This window comes from Lutra lutra, chromosome 1 (genome assembly GCF_902655055.1).
Source record: "Lutra lutra chromosome 1, mLutLut1.2, whole genome shotgun sequence".
Taxonomy (NCBI): Eukaryota; Metazoa; Chordata; class Mammalia; order Carnivora; family Mustelidae; genus Lutra; species Lutra lutra.
This window is the reverse complement of record NC_062278.1, coordinates 153,428,931-153,455,567: the sequence shown is the minus strand read 5'-3', so window position 1 is coordinate 153,455,567 and position 26,637 is coordinate 153,428,931. Positions and strand designations below refer to the sequence as shown.

The 26,637-nt window shown below is 41.6% G+C and overlaps 1 protein-coding gene across 8 annotated transcripts in view; it reads left to right on the top strand.

Annotated features, from left to right (window-relative positions):
- The window catches only part of MYRIP (myosin VIIA and Rab interacting protein), a 409,223-nt gene that overhangs the window by 291,742 nt on the left and 90,844 nt on the right, over positions 1 to 26,637 (top strand). For all 8 annotated transcript variants that reach the window (XM_047739949.1, XM_047739933.1, XM_047739939.1 and 5 more), the window contains one exon: positions 25,173 to 25,309. In XM_047739949.1, coding sequence (XP_047595905.1) covers positions 25,173 to 25,309 — 137 coding nt within the window. The remainder of the gene's footprint in view (positions 1 to 25,172; positions 25,310 to 26,637) is intronic.

Below are 26,637 nucleotides of genomic sequence, written 5' to 3'. Positions count from 1 at the left end.
ACTTTTTTTTTTTAATTCGCCCAGCTCAGCTCTTTGTCCTTGAAAAGTGGGAAGGAGTGAGGCATCTCAGCTGCTCTATCTCCTGTTCTATCTAAATGGATTGTGGCCAGAATTGAAAAGAAAAACAGAAAATCAAGTGGTCTCAGAAAACACCGGCTAATTTTTGCTCAGCAAGTGCTTATCGAGCTTTGATGAGCTCCGTAATCCCTTGGGAATTTTGCTAAAATGCTGTCCTGATTGAGCAAGTCTCCAGTGAGGGTGGAGGTCTGGGACTGTGCATTTCTGGTAAGCCTTGCATTAAGAAGGCACCCAAGGACCATACCAGCAGTAGAGAATACAGGACCTCAGTTCTGTCCAGCGTGAGCTCAGTTCTGTTCAGTGTGAGCTCAGTTCATGTGGTGCCCTGCCATGCTGGAGCTCAGGGTTCAGGGAGGACATGCCTCATCTCCAGCAGCCAGAATCATCTGAGCAGGTTTTAGGAAGGCACTTCTATATCTGTTGCCATTATATTGTTTTAGTCCAATGACGTAAAATCAGACTGGCATTCTTGGGCAAAGCTTCATGTGATTGTCATTTCAGTGCTGTTCTTGTGTTGAGTTACAATTCCAGTCTCCTGATGAGAATTTCTCATGTTTACAAATTTATTCATGTCACAGGAAGCAGATTCGACAGCTGCTCCCACCGTGAATGCCTTAAAGTGTTAGCATTTCCAACAGGATAAGTAGGGGGTTCTTGAGGAAAACAGTACAATGCTTTTAGATTTTCCTCTCATTCCTTGATTTATGGGGTTTTGATTAGCTTGGGAATTGAAGAAGAAGCCTTAATTTGCCATTAGAACATGAATTGGGATGTCTGGAAGGAAAACCATCAGATCAGACATCAAGGCACTGACCCAAGAATAGGGTCTGTAGTCTCTTCCCAGATTTGCTTAGTTCGGTGATGTATCAGCAAATTGCTTAACTTGTTTCCATTTTCCTCAGGAAGATGGCGATGAAGGTTTATACCTCTGATACATCAGTTATTGGCTTAATGCCACCTGTGGACCAAGACTTGCCAAATCTATTTCTAGTCCAGATTTCTGCTGTCACCAGGGGTTGTGATGGGCACCCCAAATCAGGTATCCTCGCTGAACATACACCTTCCCTCCAAACCTCATTCTCTTCTTATATTCCTTATGCTGGTTAGTTGTATGACCATTAGACCCTCCTCATCCAAGCTGGGAGCCATCATTCCCTGTTAAACTTGAAGCAGTATAATTAGGCTTACTAGCCTTTATAACCTCAGTACACTGCACTGGCCTCAGCACAGCAAGATGCTCAAAAAAATGCCTGAGTTGAACTAAACTTTGTGAAGACGGATGGTCCTCACAACTCTGGAAATTATTTCTGAGGATTGTAAAGAATTACCATTGTGAAGAATTGTAAACCCCCCTTGTCTGTCCCCTCCAAAGGCAAATGTTGCTTCTTTATTGATTATCTCTGCTGACAGGTTATAGTGAATTGCCATGAAGCTAAAATCCATATGAGCAAAGCTTGGTACTTTTTAAATTCTTTTTTATATTCTGTGATCTAGGTGTATCTGTATATTTTGAGTTTCTTTCTTAACATGATTCTTGTAGCCTGTATCTCCCCTTGGATGCATTCCTACTAGGTGCCAGCATTGTAACAGGTGCTTTTGGATGTTGTCTTTAATTTCACAACCTGTGAGGTAGATTTTATAAACACCGTTTTAAAATGAGGACACTGGGGTTCAAAGAGAGTAATTGCTGACTTTCCCAATACATCCAGAAGTGAGTACATAGGAGTACCAACCCTCTCTTCCTGTTGCCTTAGGCCTTCTTATTATACTATAGGGAATATGGTTTCTCTTCCTTTTACTTGGAAAACTCCAGAAAGATGTAGTACCATTCTTTTCTCTTTGTAAAATAGTGTATGTTTATACAACTTGAGAAATTAAAATTACCCATAATATCACTGTTCAGAGACATCAGCAGTTATATTTTATATATCTTCTTCCAGGTTTCTTTCCTATTTGTAATTATATTTTATTTTTTTATTTTTCGAAAATATTAAACATGCCTTATTTATTTATTTATTTATTTATTAAGATTTTATTTATTTATTTATTTGACAGACAGAGATCACAGGTAGGTGGAGAGGCAGGCAGAGAGAGAGAGAGACGAAGGGAAGCAGGCTCCCTGCTAGCAGAGAGCCGGATGCGGGCTCGATCCCAGGACCCTGGGATCATGACCTGAGCCAAAGGCAGAGGCTTTAACCCACTGAGCCACCCAGGTGCCCCTGCCTCATTTATTTATTTATTTATTTATTTATTTATTTATTTATTTTTCAGATTTTTTAAAGATATTTTATTTATCGATTTGACAGAGATTACAAGTAGGCAGAGAGGCAGGCAGAGAGAGAGGAGGAAGCAGGCTCCCTGCAGCGCAAAGAGCCTGATGTGGGGCTCGATCCTAGGACGCTGGGATCATGACCCAAGCCGAAAGCAGAGGTTTTAACCCACTGAGCCACCCAGGCGCCCCCATGAGGTCAGATTTAGAAGAAACATTATTTTCCAAATTGTCCCAATTTCACTTCTTACCAACATTATGTGAGAGGGCCAAGGACTCCATGCTTTTGTTTTTGTTTTTTTGCTAACACTTGTATTCTCCATAGTCTTTCATTTTAGCCACTATGGTGGAAGTATAATGGTATCACATTGTAGTTTTAATTTGCAATTCTTGATGATTTATAAAATTGAGCAAGCTGTCGTAGTTTATTGCTCATTTGGATGCTTTTTTTTTTTAATAAACATACAATATATTTTTATCCCCAGGGGTACAGGTCTGCGAATCGCCAGGTTTACACACTTCACAACACTCACCATAGCACATATCCTCCCCGATATCCATAACCCCACCCCCTCTCCCAACCCCCTCCACCCATCAACCCTCAGTTTGTTTTGTGAGATTAAGAGTCACTTATGGTTTGTCTCCCTCCCAATCCCATCTTGTTTCATTTAATCTTCTCCTACCCCCTTAACCCCCCATGTTGCATCTCCTCTCCCACATATCAGGGAGATCATATGATAGTTGTCTTTCTCCGATTGACTTATTTCGCTAAGCATGATACCCTCTAGTTCCATCCACATCATCACAAATGGCAAGATTTCATTTCTTTTGATGGCTGCATAGTATTCCATTGTGTATATATATACCACATCTTCTTTATCCATTCGTCTGTTGATGGACATCTAGGATCTTTCCATAGTTTGGCTATTGTAGACATTGCTGCTATAAACATTCGGGTGCACGTGCCCCTTCGGATCACTACGTTTGTATCTTTAGGGTAAATACCCAGCAGTGCAATTGCAGGGTCATAGGGTAGTTCTATTTTCAACATTTTGAGGAACCTCCATGCTGTTTTCCAGAGTGGTTGCACCAGCTTGCATTCCCACCAACAGTGTAGGAGGGTTCCCCTTTCTCCGCATCCTCGCCAGCATCTGTCATTTCCTGACTTGTTCATTTTAGCCATTCTGACTGGTGTGAGGTGATATCTCATGGTGGTTTTGATTTGTATTTCCCCGATGCCGAGTGATATGGAGCACCTTTTCATGTGTCTGTTGGCCATCCGGATGTCTTCTTTGCAGAAATGTCTGTTCATGGCTTCTGCCATTTCTTGATTGGATTATTTGTTCTTTGGGTGTTGAGTTTGCTAAGTTCTTTATAGATTTTGGACACTAGCCCTTTATCTGATATGTCATTTGCAAATATCTTCTCCCATTCTGTCAGTTGTCTTTTGGTTTTGTTAACTATTTTCTTTCCTGTGCAAAGCTTTTGATCTTGATAAAATCCCAATAGTTCACTTTTGCCCTTGCTTCCCTTGCCTTTGGCAATGTTCCTAGGAAGATGTTGCTGCGGCTGAGGTCGAAGAGGTTGCTGCCTGTGTTCTCCTCAAGGATTTTGATGGATTCCTTTCTCACATTGAGATCCTTCATCCATTTTGAGTCTATTTTCGTGTGTGGTGTAAGGAAATGGTCCAATTTCATTTTTTCTGCATGTGGCTGTCCAATTTTCCCAACACCATTTATTGAAGAGGCTGTCTTTTTTCCATTGGACATTCTTTCTTGCTTTGTCGAAGATTAGTTGACCACAGAGTTGAGGGTCTATTTCTGGGCTCTCTATTCTGTTCCATTGATCTATGTGTCTGTTTTTGTGCCAGTACCATGCTGTCTTGATGATGACAGCTTTGTAATAGAGCTTGAAGTCCGGAATTGTGATGCCACCAACTTTGGCTTTCTTTTTCAATATTGCTTTGGCTATTCGAGGTCTTTTCTGGTTCCACATAAATTTTAGGATTATTTGTTTCATTTCTTTGAAAAAAATGGATAGTACTTTGATAGGAATTGCATTAAATGTGTAGATTGCTTTAAGTAGCATAGACATTTTCACAATATTTATTCTTCCAATCCAGGAGCATGGAACATTTTTCCATTTCTTTGTGTCTTCCTCAATTTCTTTCATGAGTACTTTATAGTTTTCTGAGTATAGATTCTTAGTCTCTTTGGTTAGGTTTATTCCTAGGTATCTTATAGTTTGGGGTGCAATTGTAAATGGGATTGACTCCTTAATTTCTCTTTCTTCTGTCTTGTTGTTGGTGTAGAGAAATGCAACTGATTTCTGTGCATTGATTTTATATCCTGACACTTTACTGAATTCCTGTACAAGTTCTAGCAGTTTTGGAGTGGAGTCTTTTGGGTTTTCCACATATAGTATCATATCATCTGCGAAGGGTGATAGTTTGACTTCTTCTTTGCCGATTTGGATGCCTTTAATTTCCTTTTGTTGTCTGATTGCTGAGGCTAGGACTTCTAGTACTATGTTGAATAGCAGCGGTGATAACGGACATCCCAGCCGTGTTCCTGACCTTAGCAGAAAAGCTTTCAGTTTTTCTCCATTGAGAATGATATTTGCGGTGGGTTTTTCATAGATGATTTTGATAATATTGAGGTATGTGCCCTCTATCGCTACACTTTGAAGAGTTTTGATCAGGAAGGGATGCTGTACTTTGTCAAATGCTTTTTCAGCATCTATGGAGAGTATCATATGGTTCTTGTTCTTTCTTTTATTGATGTGTTGTATCACATTGATTGATTTGCAGATGCTGAACCAACCTTGCAGCCCTGGAATAAATCCCACTTGGTCGTGGTGAATAATCCTTTTAATGTACTGTTGAATCCTATTGGCTAGTATTTTGGCGAGAATTTTTGCATCTGTGTTCATCAAAGATATTGGTCTGTAGTTCTCTTTTTTAATGGGATCCTTGTCTGGTTTGGGGATCAAGGTGATGCTGGCCTCAGAAAATGAGTTTGGAAGTTTTCCTTCCGTTTCTATTTTTTTGGAACAGTTTCAGGAGAATAGGAATTAGTTCACCATTAAATGTTTGGTAGAATCCCCCGGGAAGCCATCTGGCCCTGGGCTTTTGTTTGTTTGGAGATTTTTGATGACTGTTTCAATCTCCTTACTGCTTATGGGGCTGTTGAGGCTTTCTATTTCTTCCTGGTTCAGTTGTGGTAGTTTATATGTCTCTAGGAATGCATCCATTTCTTCCAGATTGTCAAATTTGTTGGCGTAGAGTTGCTCATAGTATGTTCTTATAATTGTCTGTATTTCTTTGGTGTTCGTTGTGATCTCTCCTCTTTCATTCATGATTTTATTTATTTGGGTCCTTTCTCTTTTCTTTTTGATAAGTCTGGCCAGGGGTTTATCAATCTTATTAATTCTTTCAAAGAACCAGCTCCTACTTTTGTTGATTTGTTCTATTGTTTTTTTTTTTCGTTTCTATTTCATTGATTTCTGCTCTGATCTTTATGATTTCTCCTCTCCTGCTGGGTTTAGGGTTTCTTTCTTGTTCTTTCTCCAGCTCCTTTAGGTGTAGGGTTAGGTTGTGTACCTGAGACCTTTCTTGTTTCTGGAGAAAGGCTTGTACTGCTATATATTTTCCTCTCAGGACTGTCTTTGTTGTGTCCCACAGATTTTGAACTGTTGTGTTTTCATTATCATTTGTTTCCATGAATTTTTTCAATTCTTCTTTAATTTCCTGGTTGACCCATTCATTCTTTAGAAGGATGCTGTTTAGTCTCCATGTATTTGGGTTCTTTCCAAATTTCCTCTTGTGATTGAGTTCTAGCTTTAGAGCATTGTGGTCTGAAAATAAGCAGGGAATGATTCCAGTTTTTTGATACCGGTTGAGACCTGATTTAGAACAGAGGATGTGATCTATTCTGGAGAATGTTCCATGTGCACTAGAAAAGAATGTGTATTCTGTTGCTTTGGGATGAAATGTTCTGAATATATCTGTGATGTCCATCTGGTCCAGTGTGTCATTTAAGGCCTTTATTTCCTTGTTGATATTTTGCTTAGATGATCTGTCCATTTCAGTGAGGGGAGTGTTAAAGTCCCCTACTATTATTGTATTATTGTCGATGTGTTTCTTTGATTTTGTTATTAATTGGTTTATATAGTTGACTGCTCCCACGTTAGGGGCATAGATATTTAAAATTGTTAGATCTTCTTGTTGGACAGTTCCTTTGAGTATGATATAGTGTCCTTCCTCATCTCTTATTATAGTCTTTGGCTTAAAATCTAATTGATCTGACATAAGGATTGCCACTCCTGCTTTCTTCTGATGTCCATTAGCATGGTAAATTCTTTTCCACCCCCTCACTTTAAATCTGGAGGTGTCTTCAGGTTTAAAATGAGTTTCTTGTAGGCAACATATAGATGGGTTTTGTTTTTTTATCCATTCTGATACCCTGTGTCTTTTTTTTTTAAAGATTTTATTTATTTATTTGTCATAGAGAGAGAAGCGAGAGTGAGCACAGGCAGACAGAGTGGCAGGCAGAGGCAGAGGGAGAAGCAGGCTCGCTGCCAAGCAAGGAGCCCAATGTGGGACTCGATCCCAGGACGCTGGGATCATGACCTGAGCCGAAGGCAGCTGCTTAACCAACTGAGCCACCCAGGCGTCCCTACCCTGTGTCTTTTGGTTGGGGCATTTAGCCCATTAACATTCAGGGTAACTATTGAGAGATATGAATTTAGTGCCACTGCATTGCCTGTAAGGTGACTGTTATTGTATATTGTCTCTGTTCCTTTCTGATCTACTACTTTTAGGGTCTCTCTTTGCTTAGAGGACCCCTTTCAATATTTCCTGTAAAGCTGGTTTGGTGTTTGCAAATTCTTTCAGTTTTTGTTTGTCCTGGAAGCTTTTAATCTCTCCTTCTATTTTCAATGATAGCCTAGCTGGATATAGTATTCTTGGCTGCATGTTTTTCTCGTTTAGTGCTCTGAATATATCATGCCAGCTCTTTCTGGCCTGCCAGGTCTCTGTGGATAAGTCTGCTGCCAATCTAATATTTTTACCATTGTACGTTACAGACTTCTTTTCCTGGGCTGCTTTCAGGATTTTCTTTGTCACTAAGACTTGTAAGTTTTACTATTAGGGGACAGGGTGTGGACCTAATCTTATTGATTTTGAGGGGGGTTCTCTGAACCTCCTGGATTTTGATGCTTGTTCCCTTTGCCATATTGGGGAAATTCTCTCCAATAATTCTCTCCAATATACCTTCTGCTCCCCTCTCTCTTTCTTCTTCTTCTGGATTCCCAATTATTCTAATGTTGTTTCATCTTATGGTGTCACTTATCTCTCAAATTCTCCCCTCGTGGTCCAGTAGCTGTTTGTCCCTCTTTTGCTCAGCTCTTTATTCTCTGTCATTTGGTCTTCTATATCGCTAATTCTTTCTTCTGCCTCATTTATCCTAGCAGTGAGAGCCTCCATTTTTGATTGCACCTCATTAATAGCTTTTTTGATTTCAACTTGGTTAGATTTTAGTTCTTTTATTTCTCCAGAAAGGGCTTTTATATCTCCCGAGAGGGTTTCTCTAATATCTTCCATGCCTTTTTCGAGCCTGGCTAGAACCTTGAGAATCGTCATTCTGAACTCTAGATCTGACATATTACCAATGTCTGTATTGATTAGGTCCCTAGCCTTTTGTACTGCCTCTTGTTCTTTTTTTTGTGGTGAATTTTTCACCTTGTCATTTTGTCCAGATAAGAGTATATGAAGGAGCAAGTATAATACTAAAAGGGTGGCAACAACCCCAGGAAAATATGCTTTAACCAAATCAGAAGAGATCCCAAATCGTGAGGGGGGAGAAAGGGGATAAAAAGAGGTTCAGAAAGAAAAAGAAAAAAAAAAGAAAAGAAACAATTAAAAAAAGAAAACGAATAAAGAAAAAATATAAAAAAGAAAAAATGTGTATATATATATATTAGATAAACTAGTTAAAAAACGTTAAAAAAGAAAAGGGTAGAAGTTAAAAAAATTTAGCAGAAGAAGAGATAAAAAATTGAAAAAGAAAAAAAAAATTAAATTAACTGCAAGGTAATGAATCATGGGGAGAAAGCCATGAGTTCCGTGCTTTGCTTTCTACTCCTCTGGAATTCCGCTGCTCTCCTTGGTATTGGTAGCTGAACTTGGTCTTGGCTGGATTTCTTGTTGATCTTCTGGGGGAGGGGCCTGCTGGAGTGATTCTCAAGTGTCTTTGCCCCAGGTGGAATTGAACCACCCTTACCAGGGGCCGGGCTGAGTAATCCGCTCGGGTTTGCTTTTGGGAGCTTTTGTTCCCTGAGCGCTTTCCATAGATTTCCAGAGGCCGGGAATGAAAATGGCGGCCTCCCAGGCTCCAGTACAGAGGAGCCGAGAGCCCGGGGCCCCACTCCTCAGTGCGCCCTCAGAGAATAGCACCCAATTACTCCCGTCTCCTTGGCCTCCAGCCGCGCTCGGAGCTCACCGAGCCTGCGACGGGTTCAAGGTAACCCCGAGCTTAGAGCTCACTCCTCAGCTCTGTCTCTGTAGCTGGCTTCCTCGTTCTAATACCTGTAAGCTCTGTGACACTCAGACACCCCCGATCCTTCTGTGACCCTGCGGGACCTGAGGCCACACTGACCCCGCGTGGGCCACACTGACCCTGGTTAAGCCTCTGGAGCGATGTCCCTCAGCGGAACAGACTTTTAAAAGTCCCGATTTTGTGCTCCGTTGCTCCGCTGCTTGCCGGGAACCGGCCCCTCCCCCTGTGGTCTATCTTCCCATCGCTTTGGATTCACTTCTCCGCCAGTCCTACCTTTCAGAAAGTGGTTGATTTTCTGTTTCGAGAGTTGCTGTTCTTCTTCTCTTCGATCTCCCGTTGGATTTGTAGGTGTTTGCAATCTTTAGATAAGCTATCTAGCTGATCTCCTGCTACCTGAAGTAGTCTCAGCCTGCTACTTCTCCGTCATCTTGACTCCTCCCCTCATTTATTTTTTATTTTAAAATTCTTTAAATGATAATTGACTAAAAACAAAAATAATAAAATGTATTGTGGGGTTTGTAATATATGTAGGAATAAAAAGTCCTTAAATTTAATTTTTTGATGTGGTTAAGTCTACCATCTTGCTATTTGTTTTCTTTTTTTTTTAAGATTTCATTTTAAATGTATCACACTGTTTTAATTATCATGCATTTTCCTCATCTCTGATAGGACAAGTTTCCCCCTCCCCCATATTTTTTTCTTTCTTAAAGCTTCTCTTAGCTAGAAAAATATCCCTAATTTTCTTAAAATTATAACCTCTCTTAATCTTCTACTTTGTGAGAAAGGCCTGTTCTGAATTTCTAGACACAGAAGCAAGACTTCTCTCCATGAAGAAAAGGTTCCATTTGAAGAAGCCAGGATTGAGGAGGCTCTCAATAAATGATGGCAAAATGCATTTAAACGGGGCTTGTATCATTTTTAAGAGACCAGTCTCTCTAATGGTTATGGAATCATCAGTTTTCATCCTGATGCCTTCCTTGAGAGGGAATTAGTGAAAACATTGTGACACCAGGTAATGAGACAAGGTAGAGAGATGGAGAGGAAAGGCTTCTAAAGAATTTATAAAATATATTGTTGATTCTCTGTAGGTACAGGAAAGGGGCTCCATCTTTTGTTTTGGTTGGAATTTAGCTGCAAAAGAGAACTTGACCCCAAGTGGGTGCCCAGTTGCCATTCAAGAAGTTCCCACTCCTTCTCCTCTTTCTTGTCTCTGCTCAAGACACCTTACCAGAGAGGCCTTCCCTGACCAACCTACATAAAATAGCTCTCCTTCCCCCTTCCAGCACCTTCTTGTTGTCTTGACAGGTGTATGAGCTCTTGGAAGACAAGTCTGTGCATACGTCAATGCCATATGTTTATTTATATCATGAAGCAATTTGTCATTCTCAGTCTTGTTTTCTGCCTCATCATCATTTCTGCTTAATAGCTCTTATTACTAGGGAGCAAAGTGGGAAGAGAGGGCAGGGGTGCCAGAGGGAAGGCTTATCAGAATCTCCAAGAGGAGGTACATCCAGGGGAACCTTCCTACCAAAAGATGGTGCCTTTGCCCCCATCAGTGCACATGCCTCACCCTGGAAATCACTCGTTAGCAGAATTTAGTGAGGACAGACGTGTAGAGGCTATGCACGGAAGATATGTGCACTCACATTCAGATTCAGCCAGCATCCCCAGTGGGCACCAAGAGTCTGGCCTTTCTCCGGACACCCTGGGCTGAGTTATTGAATTCTTCCTGCAGCCTTGTGGAGCACCAGTTATTATTGCATTTTACAGGGGAGGAAGTGGTTCCAAGGACCAAAACTCATCAATTCTAACTATGTTGTATTGTGAATTTTGAAAGTTTGCTGTTGCCTTTTTAAAAATCTCTAGTATTTTAAGACATTTTCATACTTAAGTTGGTGAAACTACAGGGAGCTTAGAATCATTGTGGGAACAATCATTGGGGTTGCTTGGGATCTTGGCAGAGAAGTCAAGCAGGGTCCCTCTGGACAGTTCCAGAAGCTCTTGGCAAGTGTTGTCACCAGGAGGTGGAGCCATCCCCTTCCTACGCCCCCTCTCCTCTGTGTGTACTACAACTGCGACGCACCAGTTTGGACATCATTGAAGAAGATGCCTGAGACATAAAGCAGGTCGGTTCCTATTTCTCACACCTCTGTGGAAAATCCAGAACCCAAAGCTTGTGTCCAGCCATTCCTGAGATGCCTTTGGCTTGGCTTTTGATCCCATCTCATGACACAGCTGCCACTCTTTGAAGACATTAGTCTGGCAGCACGGAGGGGTAGTGGCCTCATCTGTTGGTCACCGCCTACATACTTAGCACAGTGCCTGCCACATTGGACACTCAATAAATAGCGTGGGGATGAAAGTATGAATGAGTGGGCAAAGGAAGGAATCAACACACACATGCAGGAGTCCACTCTGCCTTCCACTCCAGCAGGATGTGGACACAAGTCTCCTTCCTTGCCGTTGCCCTTGCCTAAAGTCATGTCTGTTTAAGAAGAGGCTGACCTCAGGTGGGCCAGGGACCCTGAAAGTGCACGTACCCAGTCCACCCTGGTACCGGCATCCTCACACACTTCTCCCCACACCTCTGCCCCACAAACCTCATGCATCCGTGAGTGTCCTCTGAGCCATACATTTTAAAATAAGTGAAATAAAAATGCTAATATCAAATGAAGGTCATGCTAATATCAAATGAAGGTCACCTGAGCCGCCCCTGGGGTTTCCAGAAAAGCTCTCCACATTAACTCTAAGTCAAAATGTAGTCTAGAACACATCACTTTTTAAAGGAAAAGCTGTCTGCTCTCCAAATAGGGCTATGGCTTTGTAAGTCATTCTCTAAGGATTCAGTCCAACCTCCCACCTCCCAGCAGCCCAGGACAGTGCTCTGCTTCCATTCCAAAACTTGAGAGCAAGCTGAGGCTTTCCATTGTAGAGGTCATTAACATGCTTCTGAATGCCAAGAGTTTTTGTGTAACCCTGGAGTAGAGAGCTCCCCCTATTATATACTTGAATTATGAAGATTCTTGGTTGCAAATAATAGAGACCCAATTTGAAGTGTAAAAGAGGGAATACATTGGTTCATGTAATGGACGAGTCCAGGGGTTAACCTTGGGCTTGAGTAGATCCAAGTATTTGAAGTATAGCAGCAGAATCCTGTCTCTTCCCACTGTCAGATCTGCTTTGTCCAGAATACCACAAATATCCCCCCCACCAGGTGATGGCAGGGTGGCCCCAGCAGCTCCAGACTTTCATTCTGCCATGGAGTCAGCCCAGCAGAAGGGCAGCACGTTCTTCCAAGAACAACAGTAAAAACCTCCATCTTGACCTTGATTGGCAGGTCTTTGTCATGTGACCACGCACATGCTGACAGGGGAGTGGAGCCAGCTTTTCTGGAACAACATAGGCTGTACTGAGAAGGATGGGTGAGTGTCCCAAAAGGAAAGGAGCTGTCCTTTTAACCAAAGAATGAGGGGAATATGTACCCCAATGTTCATAGCAACAATGTCCACAATAGCCAAACTGTGGAAAGAGCCAAGATGCTCTTCAACAGCCAAATGAATAAAGAAGATGTGGTCCATATATACAATGGAATATTACTCAGCCATCAGAAAGGATGAATACTCAACTTTTGGGTCAACATGGATGGAACTGGAGGACGTTATTCTGAGTGAAATAAGTCAAACAGAGAAAGTCAATTATCATATGGTTCCACTTACTTGTGGAGCACAAGGAATAGCATGGGGAGCATTAGGAGAAGGAAGGGAAAAGTGAAGGGGCGGGGGGAATCGGAGGGGGAGACAAAGCATGAGAGAGTGTGGACTCTGAGAAAAAAACTGAGGGTTTTAGAAGGGAGGGGGATGTATTAGTCCAGTGATGGGTATTAAGGAGGGCACGTATTGCATGGGGCACTGCGTGTTGTACATAACAATGAATCATGGGACACTGCATCACAAACATCACTGTATGGTGACTAACATGACACAGTTAAAAAAGAAAAAAAAAGACTGAGGGGCACAGTCATGACTATCCCCAACCAGGACAATTATGAACCCTCAGCTACAGAGCTAAGATACCTGCATGTCCTTCCTGGAGGTCAGTGGCTCGGGGAGCAGGGCAGCATGCAGAAGATACAACCTGGAGAACAATTCTTTTCTAGAGTTGCATTTCTTCGGTGCTTTTAAAGCTATCAAATAAATCATATGCCCAGATGTTATGATTTCCAAGGACAAAGTCTTCTGTATTTTTTTTCTGCTATATTATTTTACATTCTGAAAATAGCTTTATGGGTTTTTGATAAAAATGACAGATACTAAAAAAAAAATGACAGATATTCTTTGTAGTAAATTAAAATGCTGTAGGAGAATACACTGAAGAGAGCCAGTCTCTCCACTGAGCCTGTGACTCACATATGTGCATGGTTGAATTTTGAATCCCTGCTTGGGTACTTTGCTCCTTTGAGCAAGATAGTCAATCTCACTACATTTCAACTTACCATCTCTCCAAATGAGGCTCACCCTTGTGGAATTGTTATAAGAAATCACTGAGCCCTTACATTGTGACAGGCAACTTATTGCTTGTGTTACACTGTTTATCCTCAAACAGCCTTAGGAGGCGGTTACTGTCATCCCCATCTTATAGAGGAAGAAACTGAGACTTAGAGACAGGAATTTGCTCAAAACCACACAGGTAGTAAATGCCTGGGCCAGTCTGCACCTGCCCCAGCACTCATGGTCTTACTCCTTGTGCTATGCTCTATGAATTAAACAAAATGATTTGAGGAAAGCTTTTGGCAGAATGCCTAAGACAGAGAAAGCACTCACATAATTGTGTCCATTTGTATTAATAGCAATGATACGGGTGATATAGTGCAGTTTTACATAAAAGGGATGATACATTCAGTATCAATAAGCGTCTAAATGCCATCGTGTAGACCAAACCTGAGTAGACGAGTTGATGCTTGCTTTCTGCGCTTTTGCCTTCCTTCCCGTGCTGCACATAGGGACCATACGTGGGCTTTGCTATGGAGCAGCTACTCCTCTGGGGCTTTTTATTCCAATGTGGGGCCACCTTGAGGGTTTTAGAATCTCACACCCAGGTGAGGAGCAAGCTTTCTGGTATAAGCTTTCTGAAAGATTGACATCTTTGAGCCCAGTGATTCTGCTTCTAGAATCCATTAGTACAGTCATATTTAGTTGCCAATATATGCATTATAAAATTGGGTTTTTTTAAAAGATTTTATTTATTTGACAGAGAAAGAGAGATCACAAGTAGGCAGAGAGAAGAGAGGAGGAAGCAGGCTCCCCGCTGAGCAGAGACCCTGATGCGGGGCTTGATCTCAGGACTCTGAAATCATGACCTGAGCCGATGGCAGAGGCTTAACCCACTGAGCCACCCAGGAGCCCCTATAGAATTGTTTTTAATAGAAAATGAAATGGGAAAAATTCAGTGTCCAAAGATAGGAGATCAGTTACATAAAGCAGGCTGCATCTATACTGTGGAGAACCCGGGGGTTGCTAAAGATGCTGCGGGGAAGACTATGAAAGGACATTAAATTCAATCAGGAAGAGTAACTGAAAAAGAATAGGTTTAAAACAATGTAACTCCATCACTAACCAGATTTTATTGAGTGTCTACTGTGTGCCCTACATTGGGTTTATGCACTTAGATACAGGAGTGTGGACAAAAACCCTGTTTTCCATGAGATAATTATGTTCTATTGGAAAGGAGAAATAGATAATAACAATTTAATATCAGGCACCAATGTGGCTAATTCAGTTAAGCATCTGTCTGCCTTCAGCTCAGGTCATGACCCCAGGGTCCTAGGATCGAGTCCCACGTTGGACTGGCTCCCTGCTCAGTGGGGAGCCTGCTTCTCCCTCTTCCTCTGCCCCACCCCCCCCCCGCTCATGCACACTCCCTCTCTCAAATAAATAAAATATTTTTAAAAATATAAAAATAAAGGGTCTATCCATCAAGAAGTATTACACAATTGTAAATATTTATGCCCCCAACTTCGGAGCCCCCAAATATATAAATCAATAGCAAAAATAAAGAAACTCATTGATAATAATACAGTAATAGTTGATGTTGAAACCCCACTTATAGCAATGGACAAATTATCTAAACAGAAAATCAACAAAGAAACAATGACTTTGAATGATACCCTGGATCAGATGGACTTAACAGATATATTCAGAACATTTCATCCTCAAGCAGTAGAATACACATTCTTTTCAAGTGCACATGGAACATTCTCCAGAACAGATCACATACTGGGTCACAAGTCAGGCTTCAACAGGTGCAAAAAGTTTGAGACTGTACCATGCATATTTTCAGACCACAATGCTATGAAACTTAAAGTCAATTACAAGAAAAAATTAGGAAAGACTGCAAATACATGGAGGTTAAAGAACATCCTACTAAAGAATGAATGCATTGACCAGGAAATTAAAGAAGAAATTAAGAAGTACATGGAAGAAAATGAAAATGAAAACACAGCAGTCCAATACTTTTGGGATGCAACAAAGGCAGTCCTAGGTAGGAAGTATATTGCAAGACAGGCCTACCTCAAGAAGCAAGGAAAGTCTCAAATATGCAACTTAACCTTACACTTAAGGGAGCTAGAAAAGGAACAGCATATACATCCAGCAGAAGGAAAATAATAAAGATCAGAGAAGAAATAAACAATATAGAAACAAAAAACCAGTAGAACAGATCAATGGAGCTAAGAGCTGGTTCCTTGAAAGAATTAATAAGATTGATCAATCCCTATCCAGACTTATAAAAAAAAAAAAAGAGAAAGGTACCAAATAAAATCAGAAATGAAAGCGGAGAGATCACAACCAATACCACAGAAATACAAATAATTATAAGAGAATATTATGAAAAATTATATTCCAACAAACTGGGCAATCTGGAAGAAATGGACAAATTCCTAGAAACATGCAAACTACCAAAACTGAAATAGGAAGAAATAGAAAATTTGAACAGACTCCTAATCAGCAAAGAAATTCAATCAGTAATGAAAAATCTCTCAACAAACAAAAGTCCAGGGTCAGTGGCTTTCCAGGGGAATTCTACGAAACATTTAAAGAAGAATTAATACCTATCCTTCTCAAACTGTTCCAGAAAATAGAAATGGAAGGAAAACTTCCAAACTTCTTGTATGAGGCCAGAATTACCTTGACAAATACCCCACCAAAAAGAAGAATTACAGGCCAATATCCCTGATGAACATGGATACAAAAATTCTCAACAACATACTTGCAAATCAATCCAACGGTACTTTTAAAAAATTATTCATCACCATCAAGTGGGATTTATTCCTAGGCTGCAGGGGTGGTTCAATATTTGCAAATCAATCAATGTGATACACTACATTAATAAAAGAAAGAATAAGAACCACATGATCCTCCCAATAGATGCAGGAAAAAACACTTGACAAAATACAGCATCCATTCTTGATTTAAAACCCTCAATAAAGTAGAGATAGATGGAACACACCTCAACATCATAAAGGCCATATTCAAAAGATCCACAGCTAATATTATCCTCAGTGGGGAAAAACTGAGAACTTCTCCTCTACCATCAGGAACAAGACAGGGATGTTCACTCTCACCATTTCTATTTAACATACTGCTGGAAATTTTAGCCTCAGCAGTCAGATAACAAGAAGAAATGCATCCAAATGAGCAAAGAAAAATTCTAACTTTCACTATTTGCAGACGACATGATACTATATAAAGAAAACCCAAACAACGCCACCAAAAAATTGCTAGAACTAATACAGGAATTCAGCAAAATTGCAGGATACAAGATCAACACACAGAAATCTGTTGCATTTCTATACAGCAATAATGAAGAAGAAGAAAAATCAAGGAGTTATCCCATTTACAATTGCACCAAAAACAGTAAGATACCTAGGAATAAACCTAACTAAAGAGGTAAAAGATCTATAGTCTGAAAACTATAGAACATTTACGAAAAAACATTGATGAGGACACAAAGAAATGGGAAAACATTCATGATCATGGACTGGAAGAACAGACATTATTAAAATGGCTATGCTACCCAAATCAGTCTACACACTTAATTCATTCCCTATCAAAATACCACCAGCATTTTTCACAGAACTAAGACAAACAATCCTAAAAGACCCCAAATAGCCAAAGCAATCATGAAAACAGAAAAGCAAAGCTGGAGACATCACAATTCTAGACTTGAAGCTGTATTACAAAGCTGTAATCATCAAGACAGTATGATACTGGCACAAAAATAGGTAAATAGATCAGTAGAACAGAATAGAGAACCCAGAAATGGACCCTCAGCTCTATGGTCAACTAATCTTTGACAAAGCAGGAAAGAATGTCCAATAGAAAAAAGACAGTCTCTTTAATAAATGGTGTCAGGAAAACTGGACAGCAACATGCAGAAGAATGAAACTGGACCACTTTCTTACACCATACACAAAAATAAATTCAAAATGGATGAAAGACATACATGTGAGCAGGAAACCATGAAAATCCTAGAGGAGAACATAGGCAACAACTTTCTTGACCTCAGCCACAGCAACTTCTTACTAGACACGTCACTGTAGGCAAGGGAAATAAAAATGAACTCTTGGGACTTCATGAAGATCAAAACCTTCTGCGGAGCAAAGGAAATAATCAACAAAACTAAAAGGCAGCCTACGGAATGGGAGAAGATATTTGCAAATGACATCTGATAAAGGGCTAATATCCAAAATCTGTAAGGAACTTATCAAACTCAACGCTCAGATAATCCAGTTAAGAAATGGGCAGAATCTCCCTGATGGCTAATAATGATGAATATTTTTCTTGTGTGTGTTAGCCATTTTTTGTCTTCTTTGGAGAAGTGTCTGTTCATGTATTCTGCCCATTTTTTTGATGTGATTATCTGTTTTGTGTGTGTGGAGTTTGAAGAGTTCTTTATAGATCTTGGATATTAGCCCTTTGTCTGTAGTGTCATTTGCAAATATCTTCTCCCATTCCGTGGGTTGCCTCTTTGTTTTGTTGACTGTTTCCTTTGCTGTGCAGAAGCTTTTGATATTGATGAAGTCCCAAAAGTTCATTTTCGCTTTTGTTTCCTTTGCCTTTGGAGACATGTCTTGAAAGAGATTTCTGTGGCTGATGCCAAAGAGGTTACTGCCTATGTTCTGTTCTAGGATTTTGATAGATTCCTGCCTCATGTTGAGGTGAGATACCACCTTACACCAGTTAGAATGGCCAAAATTAACAAGACAGTAAACAACAAGTGTTGGAGAGTATGTGGAGAAAGGGGAACCCTCTTACACTGTTGGTGGGAATGCAAGTTGGTGCAGGCACTTCGGAAAACAGTGTGGAGATTCCTTAAGAAATGAAAAATAGAGCTACCCTATGACCCTGCAATTGCACTACTGGGTATTTACCCCAAAGATACAGATGTAGTGAAAAGAAGAGCCATCTGTACCCCAATATTCATAGTAGCAATGGCCACAGTCGCCAAACTGTGGAAAGAGCCAAGAAGCCCTGCAACAGATAAATGGATAAAGAAGATATGGTCCATAAATACAGTGGAGTATTATGCCTCCATCAGAAAGGATGAATACCCAACTTTTGTATCAACATGGATGGGACTGGAGGAGATTATTCTGAGTGAAATAAGTCAAGCAGAGAGTCAATTATCATATGGTTTCACTTACTTGTGGAACATAAGGAATAACACAGAGGGTATTGGGAGTTAGAGAGGAGAAGTGAGTTTGGGGAAATTGGAGGGGGAGATGAACCATGAGAGACTATGGACTTTGAGAAACAAACTGAGGGTTTTGTAAGGGAGGTGGGTTGGGGGTTGGGTGAGCCTGGTGGTGGGTATTAAGGAGGGCATGTATTGCATGGAGCACAGGGTGTGGTGCATAAACAATGAATCTTAGAACACTGAAAAAAAATAAATCTAAAAAAAAAAAAAGAAGAAGAAATGGGCAGAAGACAATAATAGACACTTTTCCAAAGAAGACATCCAGATGGCCAACTGACACATGAAAAGATGCTCTATATCACTCATTATCAGGGAAATATAAATCAAAACCCTGATGAGATATCACCTCACACCTGTCAGAATGGCTAAAATGAACAACACAAGAAACAGCAGGTGTTGGTGAGGATGTGGAGAAAGGGGAACCCTCTTACACTGTTGGAGGGAATGCAAGCTGGTGCAGTCACTCTGGAGAACAGTATGGAGATGACTCAAACAGTTAAAAATAGAACTACCCTACCACCCAGAAATTGTACTACTAGGTATTTATTCAAAGGATAAAAAAATACAAGTTCAAAAGGGTACATGCGCCCTGATGTTTATAGCAGGCTTATCAACAATAGCCAAACTATGGAGAGAGCCCAAATGTCCATCAATGATGAATGGATAAAGAAGATGTGATACACACACACACACACACACGAAATGGAATACTACACAGCCATCAAATGAAATCTTGCCATTTGCAATGACGTGGATGGAGTTAGAGTGTGTTGTGCTAATTGAAATAAGTGAGTCAGAGAAAGACAAGTACCATATGATTTCACTCATGTGTAATTAGGAAACAAAACAAATGAACATATGGGAAGGGAGGAAAAAGGGGGGGAGGCAAACCATAAGGACTCTTAATGACAGAGAACAAACAGGGTTGTTGGAGAGAGGTGGGTAGGGGATGGGCTAGACGGGTGGTCACGGTATTAAGGTGGGCAGTTCTTGTGATGAGCACTGGGTGTTGTATGTAATTGATGAATCACTGAATTCTACTCCCCAAATCAATATTACAGTGTATGCTAACAACTAGAATTTAAATAAAAATTTGGAGGGAAAAGTAAATAGCTGCAATCCATTCCAGAAAAGTCAATTAACCAATACACCAATATATTAACTTACAAATAACTATATACGATTATATATAATTACTCATCAAGGGCAGAGTAGTACTCTGGAAAAATGGAGAGAGAAAATGAAAGTGATAGAAGATGTGTTGGTGTGGTCTTGGTATTCATTTTTTTTTAAAAGACTATTTATTTTAGAGAGACTGTGTGAATGTGTGCAGTCGGTGGGGGGGCGGTTAGAGGAGCAGTGGGAGAGCATGAGAGAGAATCTCAAGCAGGATCCCCAGTGAACATAGAGCCCTATCTCAGGACTCTGAGATCATGACCTGAGATGAAACCAAGAATCGGCTGATTTATCGACTGAGCCCCTCAGGCACCCCTGGTTGTGGTATTCTAGTGAAGGTTGTCAAGCAAGGCTCACAAGGGGTGACATTTGTGCGGGGACTTGAATGAAGTGACAAACGGAACTGTGAGCCATCTGCAAGATCAAAGCCTTTGTGATCCCATGTGTGTTAAAGGACCTTGTGTGTGTTGTTGTCCTGGAAGTCCCTCACATGCACTCAGGAGCAAGCCCATCCGCAACTTCTCCTCTTCGGTGAAGTCACAAACCTTCTAGGAGGCATGCCCCTCCACTGCCACCATCACTGCTTCCTGGCCATTCTCGGTGGCAGCCCTGACCGCCCCACAGCCTTTGTCTGCTGAATTGCTCTATCAGAAGAGGGAGAGCATCCTCCGTCATGAAAAACGTGCTCTCTCAGAGCAGGGCTAGCCCTGGGGCCCCTTCTGGGGCACCAATAGTCTTTATATCAACACTGGCTTCCCCGTGTGTGTATGCATGTATGTGTGCACATGTGCGCACACACCACCAGTTCCTGGACTTCTCCCAATCTGCATAGGCTGATTAGGTCCTCAGGGATCCCCTTGAGAAGAAGCTGGAAGAGCACTATCTTTGTCTGTCCCAGCTGTGATAAAGAAATACCACAGACTGAGCAGCTTATGAACAACAGAAACTTATTTCTCACTATCCTGGAGGTTGGGAAGTCTCATATCAAGGCACCAGCAGTCTCAGTGTCTGATGAAGAGCTGCTTCCTACTTCCTAGACGGCCATCTTCTCACTGTGTCCTCACATAGTAGAAGGGGTAAGGGAGAGTTCTATGGTCTCTTTTGTAAGGACACTATCTCATTCATGACACCTCCCCTCTCAGAGCCCCCACCTCCAAATAACATCACATTGGGGATTAGGTTTCAACATGACTTTTGTGGGAACACAAACATTTGGTTCATAATAAACATTCTTCAGATGTCAAGAACTTTTGGGTGATTTTTTAAAATCTTCTTTTATTTGTTTTTATTTTAGTGCTTTTACATTAATGCATAATACCTGGTTTTAAAAAAAAAATCAAACAATATAAAATGATAGTCAACTTGAAAAGTTGGGGCATCTGGGTAGTTCATTCAGTTAAGAGCCGATTCTCGAATTTGGCTCAGGTCATGATCTCAGGGACCTGGGATCAAGCCCCACATCAGGCTCCCTGCTCAGTGGGGAGTCTGCTTCTACCTCTGCTCCTCTCCCCACTCATGTGTGTGTATGTGTGCTCTCTCTCTCTCAAATAAAATAGAACAAATCTTTAAAAAAATAAAAATAGTCTTATGCCCCCATCTGCATGCAAAATCCCAATGTCCCAAGCAAGCACCTGGAAACATTTCTTGGGGTTACTACTATAATTGTAACTCACGTGCTTATCTTACCATTTCTTGATTTGTCAACTCCAGACCTTCATAAGTAGCCTACTTCTTGCTACCTCTTTCCTTTCCCCACAAAGTTTTATTAAAACCTTTTATTAAAACCGAATGACCTCTATCACTTTAAATAACACATTTAAGCCACTATTGTTGTCCGTATAGTTTAGAAGCCTACCTGGACTCCATCAGTGTAGGATGAGGAAATTAGCATGTGAATCATCTCTGTGCTGGGAACCATGGAATCCTCTTTCTGCATTCAGGCTTCTGCCACGCTAGCTGGTAACTTGATTTTGCTTTCAGCAAAAAGTGCAAAAGTCTTGACGGTGAGGATCTTTCTTGGTTTCTTTGTCTGTAAATAGGGTGTGAAAAGTTAATGGCATTTTAATATTCTATATAAAATTATATTGTACCTATTATAATTTAATATATATCATTTGCTATAGACCAGAGTCTTGCAGTGAAGTCCATAGAAAGAAGGAAATATAATCTTTGGCCGTGAACCTAGGCCACCTGAAGAAGAATGGGCCGTTCACCTCCCTTCTGCTTCAGGAGTTGACAAGTTCTTAACAGTTTTTATTTGCTTCTCATTGAGACCATCACTTTCCACAGCGACTTTTTAGTTGTGCTTTCTTTTTCCTGGGGTTTCTAATTCTTTTTTCTTATTGACAAAAGAAGGCTGTGGTTCCTTCTTCACTGTCTGTCTTCATTCGTTGGGCTTCTTAATCCTGCGCTCATTGACTGTGTGCACCCCCTACCCCCTCCTTTCAGATCTGCTATGCCCCTGACATCTGGGACTTCCATCCATCGCACCCCTGGACTAACTCCCTCTTTCTAGAGTCCCATGATTTCCACTTTCTTGGATTTTTTTTTTTTTTTGGCTCCCCTAAGTATACTTTAATAGTTTTTCCTCCTAGAAAGCACATCAATTTTCTGAGACCTTACATGTCTGAAAGTATTTTTATTTGGCCCTTATCTGATGATAGTTTGGCTCAGCATAGAGTTCTGAGGTCTTGCCATTTCTTCTCTGGGCTTAGAAAAGCCATGCTCCACTGTCTTCTAGCATTCAGTGTTACTGATTTAAATGTTTAATGTCATTATTATTTTTGTTCATTTGCAAAAATACCCTTTTTTTTCTGTCTAGAAGCCTCATCTTGGAGGGGCTTCATGAAGACATATCTCCTTTGTCTGCTGTACTTTCTGTTATAATCAATTTATTCTGATTTGCCACTGGTAGACTCTTTAAACCCTAAAGACTTTTGCCTTTCTTAGCTTGCGGCCATTTTCTTCTGTTATGTGATTGATTTTTTTCTTTTCCTCTTGCTCCTCCCTGGAATCTTGTTAGATGCTGAGGCCACTGAATTCATCCTCATGTCTCTTCCTCTGATATGTCCCATCTTTTTTACTTCTTCCTCTGCATGCTGGAAAGTTTATATTGATTTTAACTTTTAGACCTCCTGTTACTTTTCTTTCCCCAATCATATGTTCTATGTTCCAGAAAACATTGTCTTCTGATTACTTAATTTTCACACCACCTAGTGCTGTGTGGATAGGATGTGGTGTCTTTTTCAAATAAATTATTTATCAGAATTTTTAAAGTTATTTTCATTACCCTAGAATGGGTAATGAATTAGATAAAATTACCTTCATTTCCCTTTCTAAAAATTTGCTAAAAATTTGCTCTTAGTTTTTCTAGGTCCTTCTTTCCCATGGCATTGGATTGTTTCATATATCTACTGATCCCCAGTTATCTGTACATATTTTTAACAAAGGACTTTGCTGGTTAATAAAGGTGACTTACATAGGTAGGTTAGTATTCCCAGGAGACCTCCCCTGTGAAAAAGGGGTGGTTGTGCTGACCGACAACTCCCAAGTTTATTAGCCAGTCAGCCATCTGGCAGGCCCAGCTCTAGGGTAGATGAGTAGGATCTGGTGGGCAGTGTGTGGGGGCTCCCCCAGGGCTGCAGAAGGAGGGTTTCATTACAGGTGTAATCCCTATATTCAAGTCCTAGTCTTCTCCAAGTGGGTTTTTCAGTTTTATTAGAGGACTATGTTCTGTTTGGGGCCTAAGGATACAACAACCTTGGGTCAATTGTCCAGCTGATTGGGAATTGGAATAGGGACCAATGGTTGCCTACACAACCATTAAATCAGCTTTCTGAATTCTGTGTTATAACCAGTCCTGCTCTTGGCACCAACCAGTTCCAAATTAGACATCTTGATCCGAGAGGCCCAGCTACAGTGCCTACCTGGAAGGCAGTGTATTCTCTGATCTTTATGCAATCACTCACTTCCGATTTTCTAGAAATATGTCAAAATCTCTGGTTCTACTCTCACCCCCATTCTTCATCTGCATTGACTTTTCCCTCTGGTTACCTTCTCACATATCCCTGGCCTCTGGGGAGGGAGAGGCCTTTGTACTCATTTTACTTTTCTGAATTCTCTATAATGAGTACCTGTTATTACATTCACAATAAAAGGTACAAGAGGAGCTATTCTTAAAATGGAAGGGATTCGGAAGTACTGAGCCAAAACCAGAAGCATCCTGACAGCATTCTGTATTGACCATTCCAGCCTGAGCAAGAAACTGCTTTCCCTCAGTACTTCTAGCTGAACGAATAAGTGGCTGCAGAATCTTGTCCTAGAGCCTGTGTCTCTCTTATGCTTTGTACATCCACAGGCTGAATTAGAGGTGTTGTTAATGCAGCACGAGCATCAAGTGCAGAGCCTGCTATGAAGCAGGTGCGTCCGTGAGTGGCTTCGAATGGAAGGCACTCACCCACCTGCTGCTGGGTGGACTCAGGCACATGCTTCGCTGGTCTTATATCCAGCCACTCGCTCACCCCAGGCAACTGGCAGGCGCTGTGTTTGTTTGTTTAAAGAGAGACTGTCTTTAATAACAGCAGAGGTTTGGAGGAAGGGAAGAACAGAGCAAAGGGCTCACAAAGAGACTGCTGGCAAAGTGCCTTTCTGTGCATGGTAATCGTGTCTGCGCCAGCCCCGAAGGCCCTGGGACAGGGTCACTGCTGCTGGGACCGGAAGCTGTGGCGTCACTGCCAGCCTCCTGGACTGAGTGCTCGCTGCCACTAGGGATGGCACTAGTACTGTGACTCTGGCTGTGGCTGCGGCTCCGCTGGCCACCCCCATCTCTGCCACTGTCTGAATCGTTGTCACCGCCATGGGCTGGCCTGCGTCCTCAGCACCTGAGTCAGTGTCATGTTCCAAGTCTACATCCCTGATGAATATCTCTTTGTCTGGGTGGCCTGGGCCTCTTCCTCACTGCTGTCATCCTGGCTGCTACCACCCTTGTCACTCACCTCGTCCCTGTCATCTCTTCTGGGCTTGGCCGGTCACCAGCTGAGGTGAAAGGGGTGCTCAAGCCCAGTGTCTCTTGGCACCCCTAAGACCCGCTCGGTCTTGACCATGTGGTAACAGAGTACAGGACTTCTAAGAGCTGCATGAGAGGGAGCTGTCTTTTTGCCCACCAGTCCCTGTGGTCTGAGCAAGTCACAGGCCGGCCTGGATGCAAGAAGTCGAGAGAGATTCTGGTCCACATCTTGGCGGAAGGAGCTATGAAGTCCGGTGGCAACTTTTGCTGCCCGCCACTTCATAATTCCAGTCTTTGCCTCTCATTTTGTTTTCTTATTCTGTGTCTTCCTCAGGCTTCTGAGGACCCAGTCTCTGGAATGGTTCTACAGTAACGTGAAGAGCCGCTTCAAACGCTTTGGCAGCGCCAAGGTCTTGAAGAACCTGTACCGGAAACACCGGCTGGAGAGTGGGGCGTGCTTCGACGTTCTAGGTACGCTGGCGGCCCGCTGCTGTGGGAGTCTTTGTGGGGCTGAGGCTCGGGATAGAAGGAGGCCTGGCTGGGAGGCCCTGGACACTGGGTGTCCTCAACGGGACAGAGAAAGTTGCCTAAATACATGGCTCCGATGAGGAGCAGAAATAGGAAGACAAATACCAAAGATTCTGTGAAGTTTGAGTCGTCTGGTTCCCACATCCCCAGTGGGCTGTTGGGACCAAAATATTTCTGCGTATTATGGACATTTTAATTGTAGGCCCCTGGAAATCAAAGATTCTCAATCATCTCCCCCTACAGATGAAACACTGGGAAGTCCTCTGTTTGATCATGTAGACCAGGCCTGCCCTTGGAGGGTATGCCCTCCACTCCCCTTCCCTCCTGTTCCCAACCTCCACTCACACCAGGCCCAGAACCTGATGTAATGGGAGAGTCGGGAAAGTACAGGCTTCTCTCCCAAGTAGCCTGGTGGTTGGATTCTGCCTTGCTGTTTTTATACACATAAGACAACCAATGTAATTAGAAAGAGAAATTATCTTCTTTAGTTCTATTAGACTAGCCAGTAGAAAGAAATCATTGTCACAATATGAACAGTCTTTCCTCTTTAAAAAGGCTGGTTTGTTTTTTTTTTCTCTGTCTAAAGGCAGTTTTTTTTTTCATCTCTTTGCTGACACAGGTAAATGCTTTTTATCCACGAGAAAGGGGGATGGAAGAAAGATCTCATCCGTCTCATTTGGAGCCTTTTCACTGTCATTATTTTACATTGTTGTATTCTCAATAAAGTCTTTGGCTGTGTCTTATCTAAAAATATGCCAGCCACTGAGACAGGGGGAAACAGGATGGAAGCATTAAACACAGAGAATCATTAGGGCCTTTTGTGGTGGTTGTTAGACTCTATCTTTCAAACTATTCAGGAAGCCTAAGCTACGAGAAGAGTGCTGAAGGCTTCCACAGATTATTTTTATCTTCTCTTTGCTGATTTCTCTAAAACGTTTCTTCTCCAGGAAAGGAGGCAAAAGGAAGAAAGAGAGAGAGAATGAAAGAAAGCTTAAAAGTAATCTTATTAACAGTAGTTTTTCAAGCCAAAGACATATCTCAAGAAAGTTCCAGAATATTATTGGCTCACTTGTTTGTGTCCCATCCTTTTCTTTCCTCTCACATACGGCCTCAGGTCTGTTTCGTGTACCCCCTTACGTGTCACCAAATTTCAGACCTCATAGGTGTTCTGTACTGCTTCATGAAAGATGAGAGGAAAAGCAAACATACCGGGAATCCTACCAGAGCAGGGCACAACTCTGATCTCTTCTTCTGTCTCTCTCAGGCCCCAC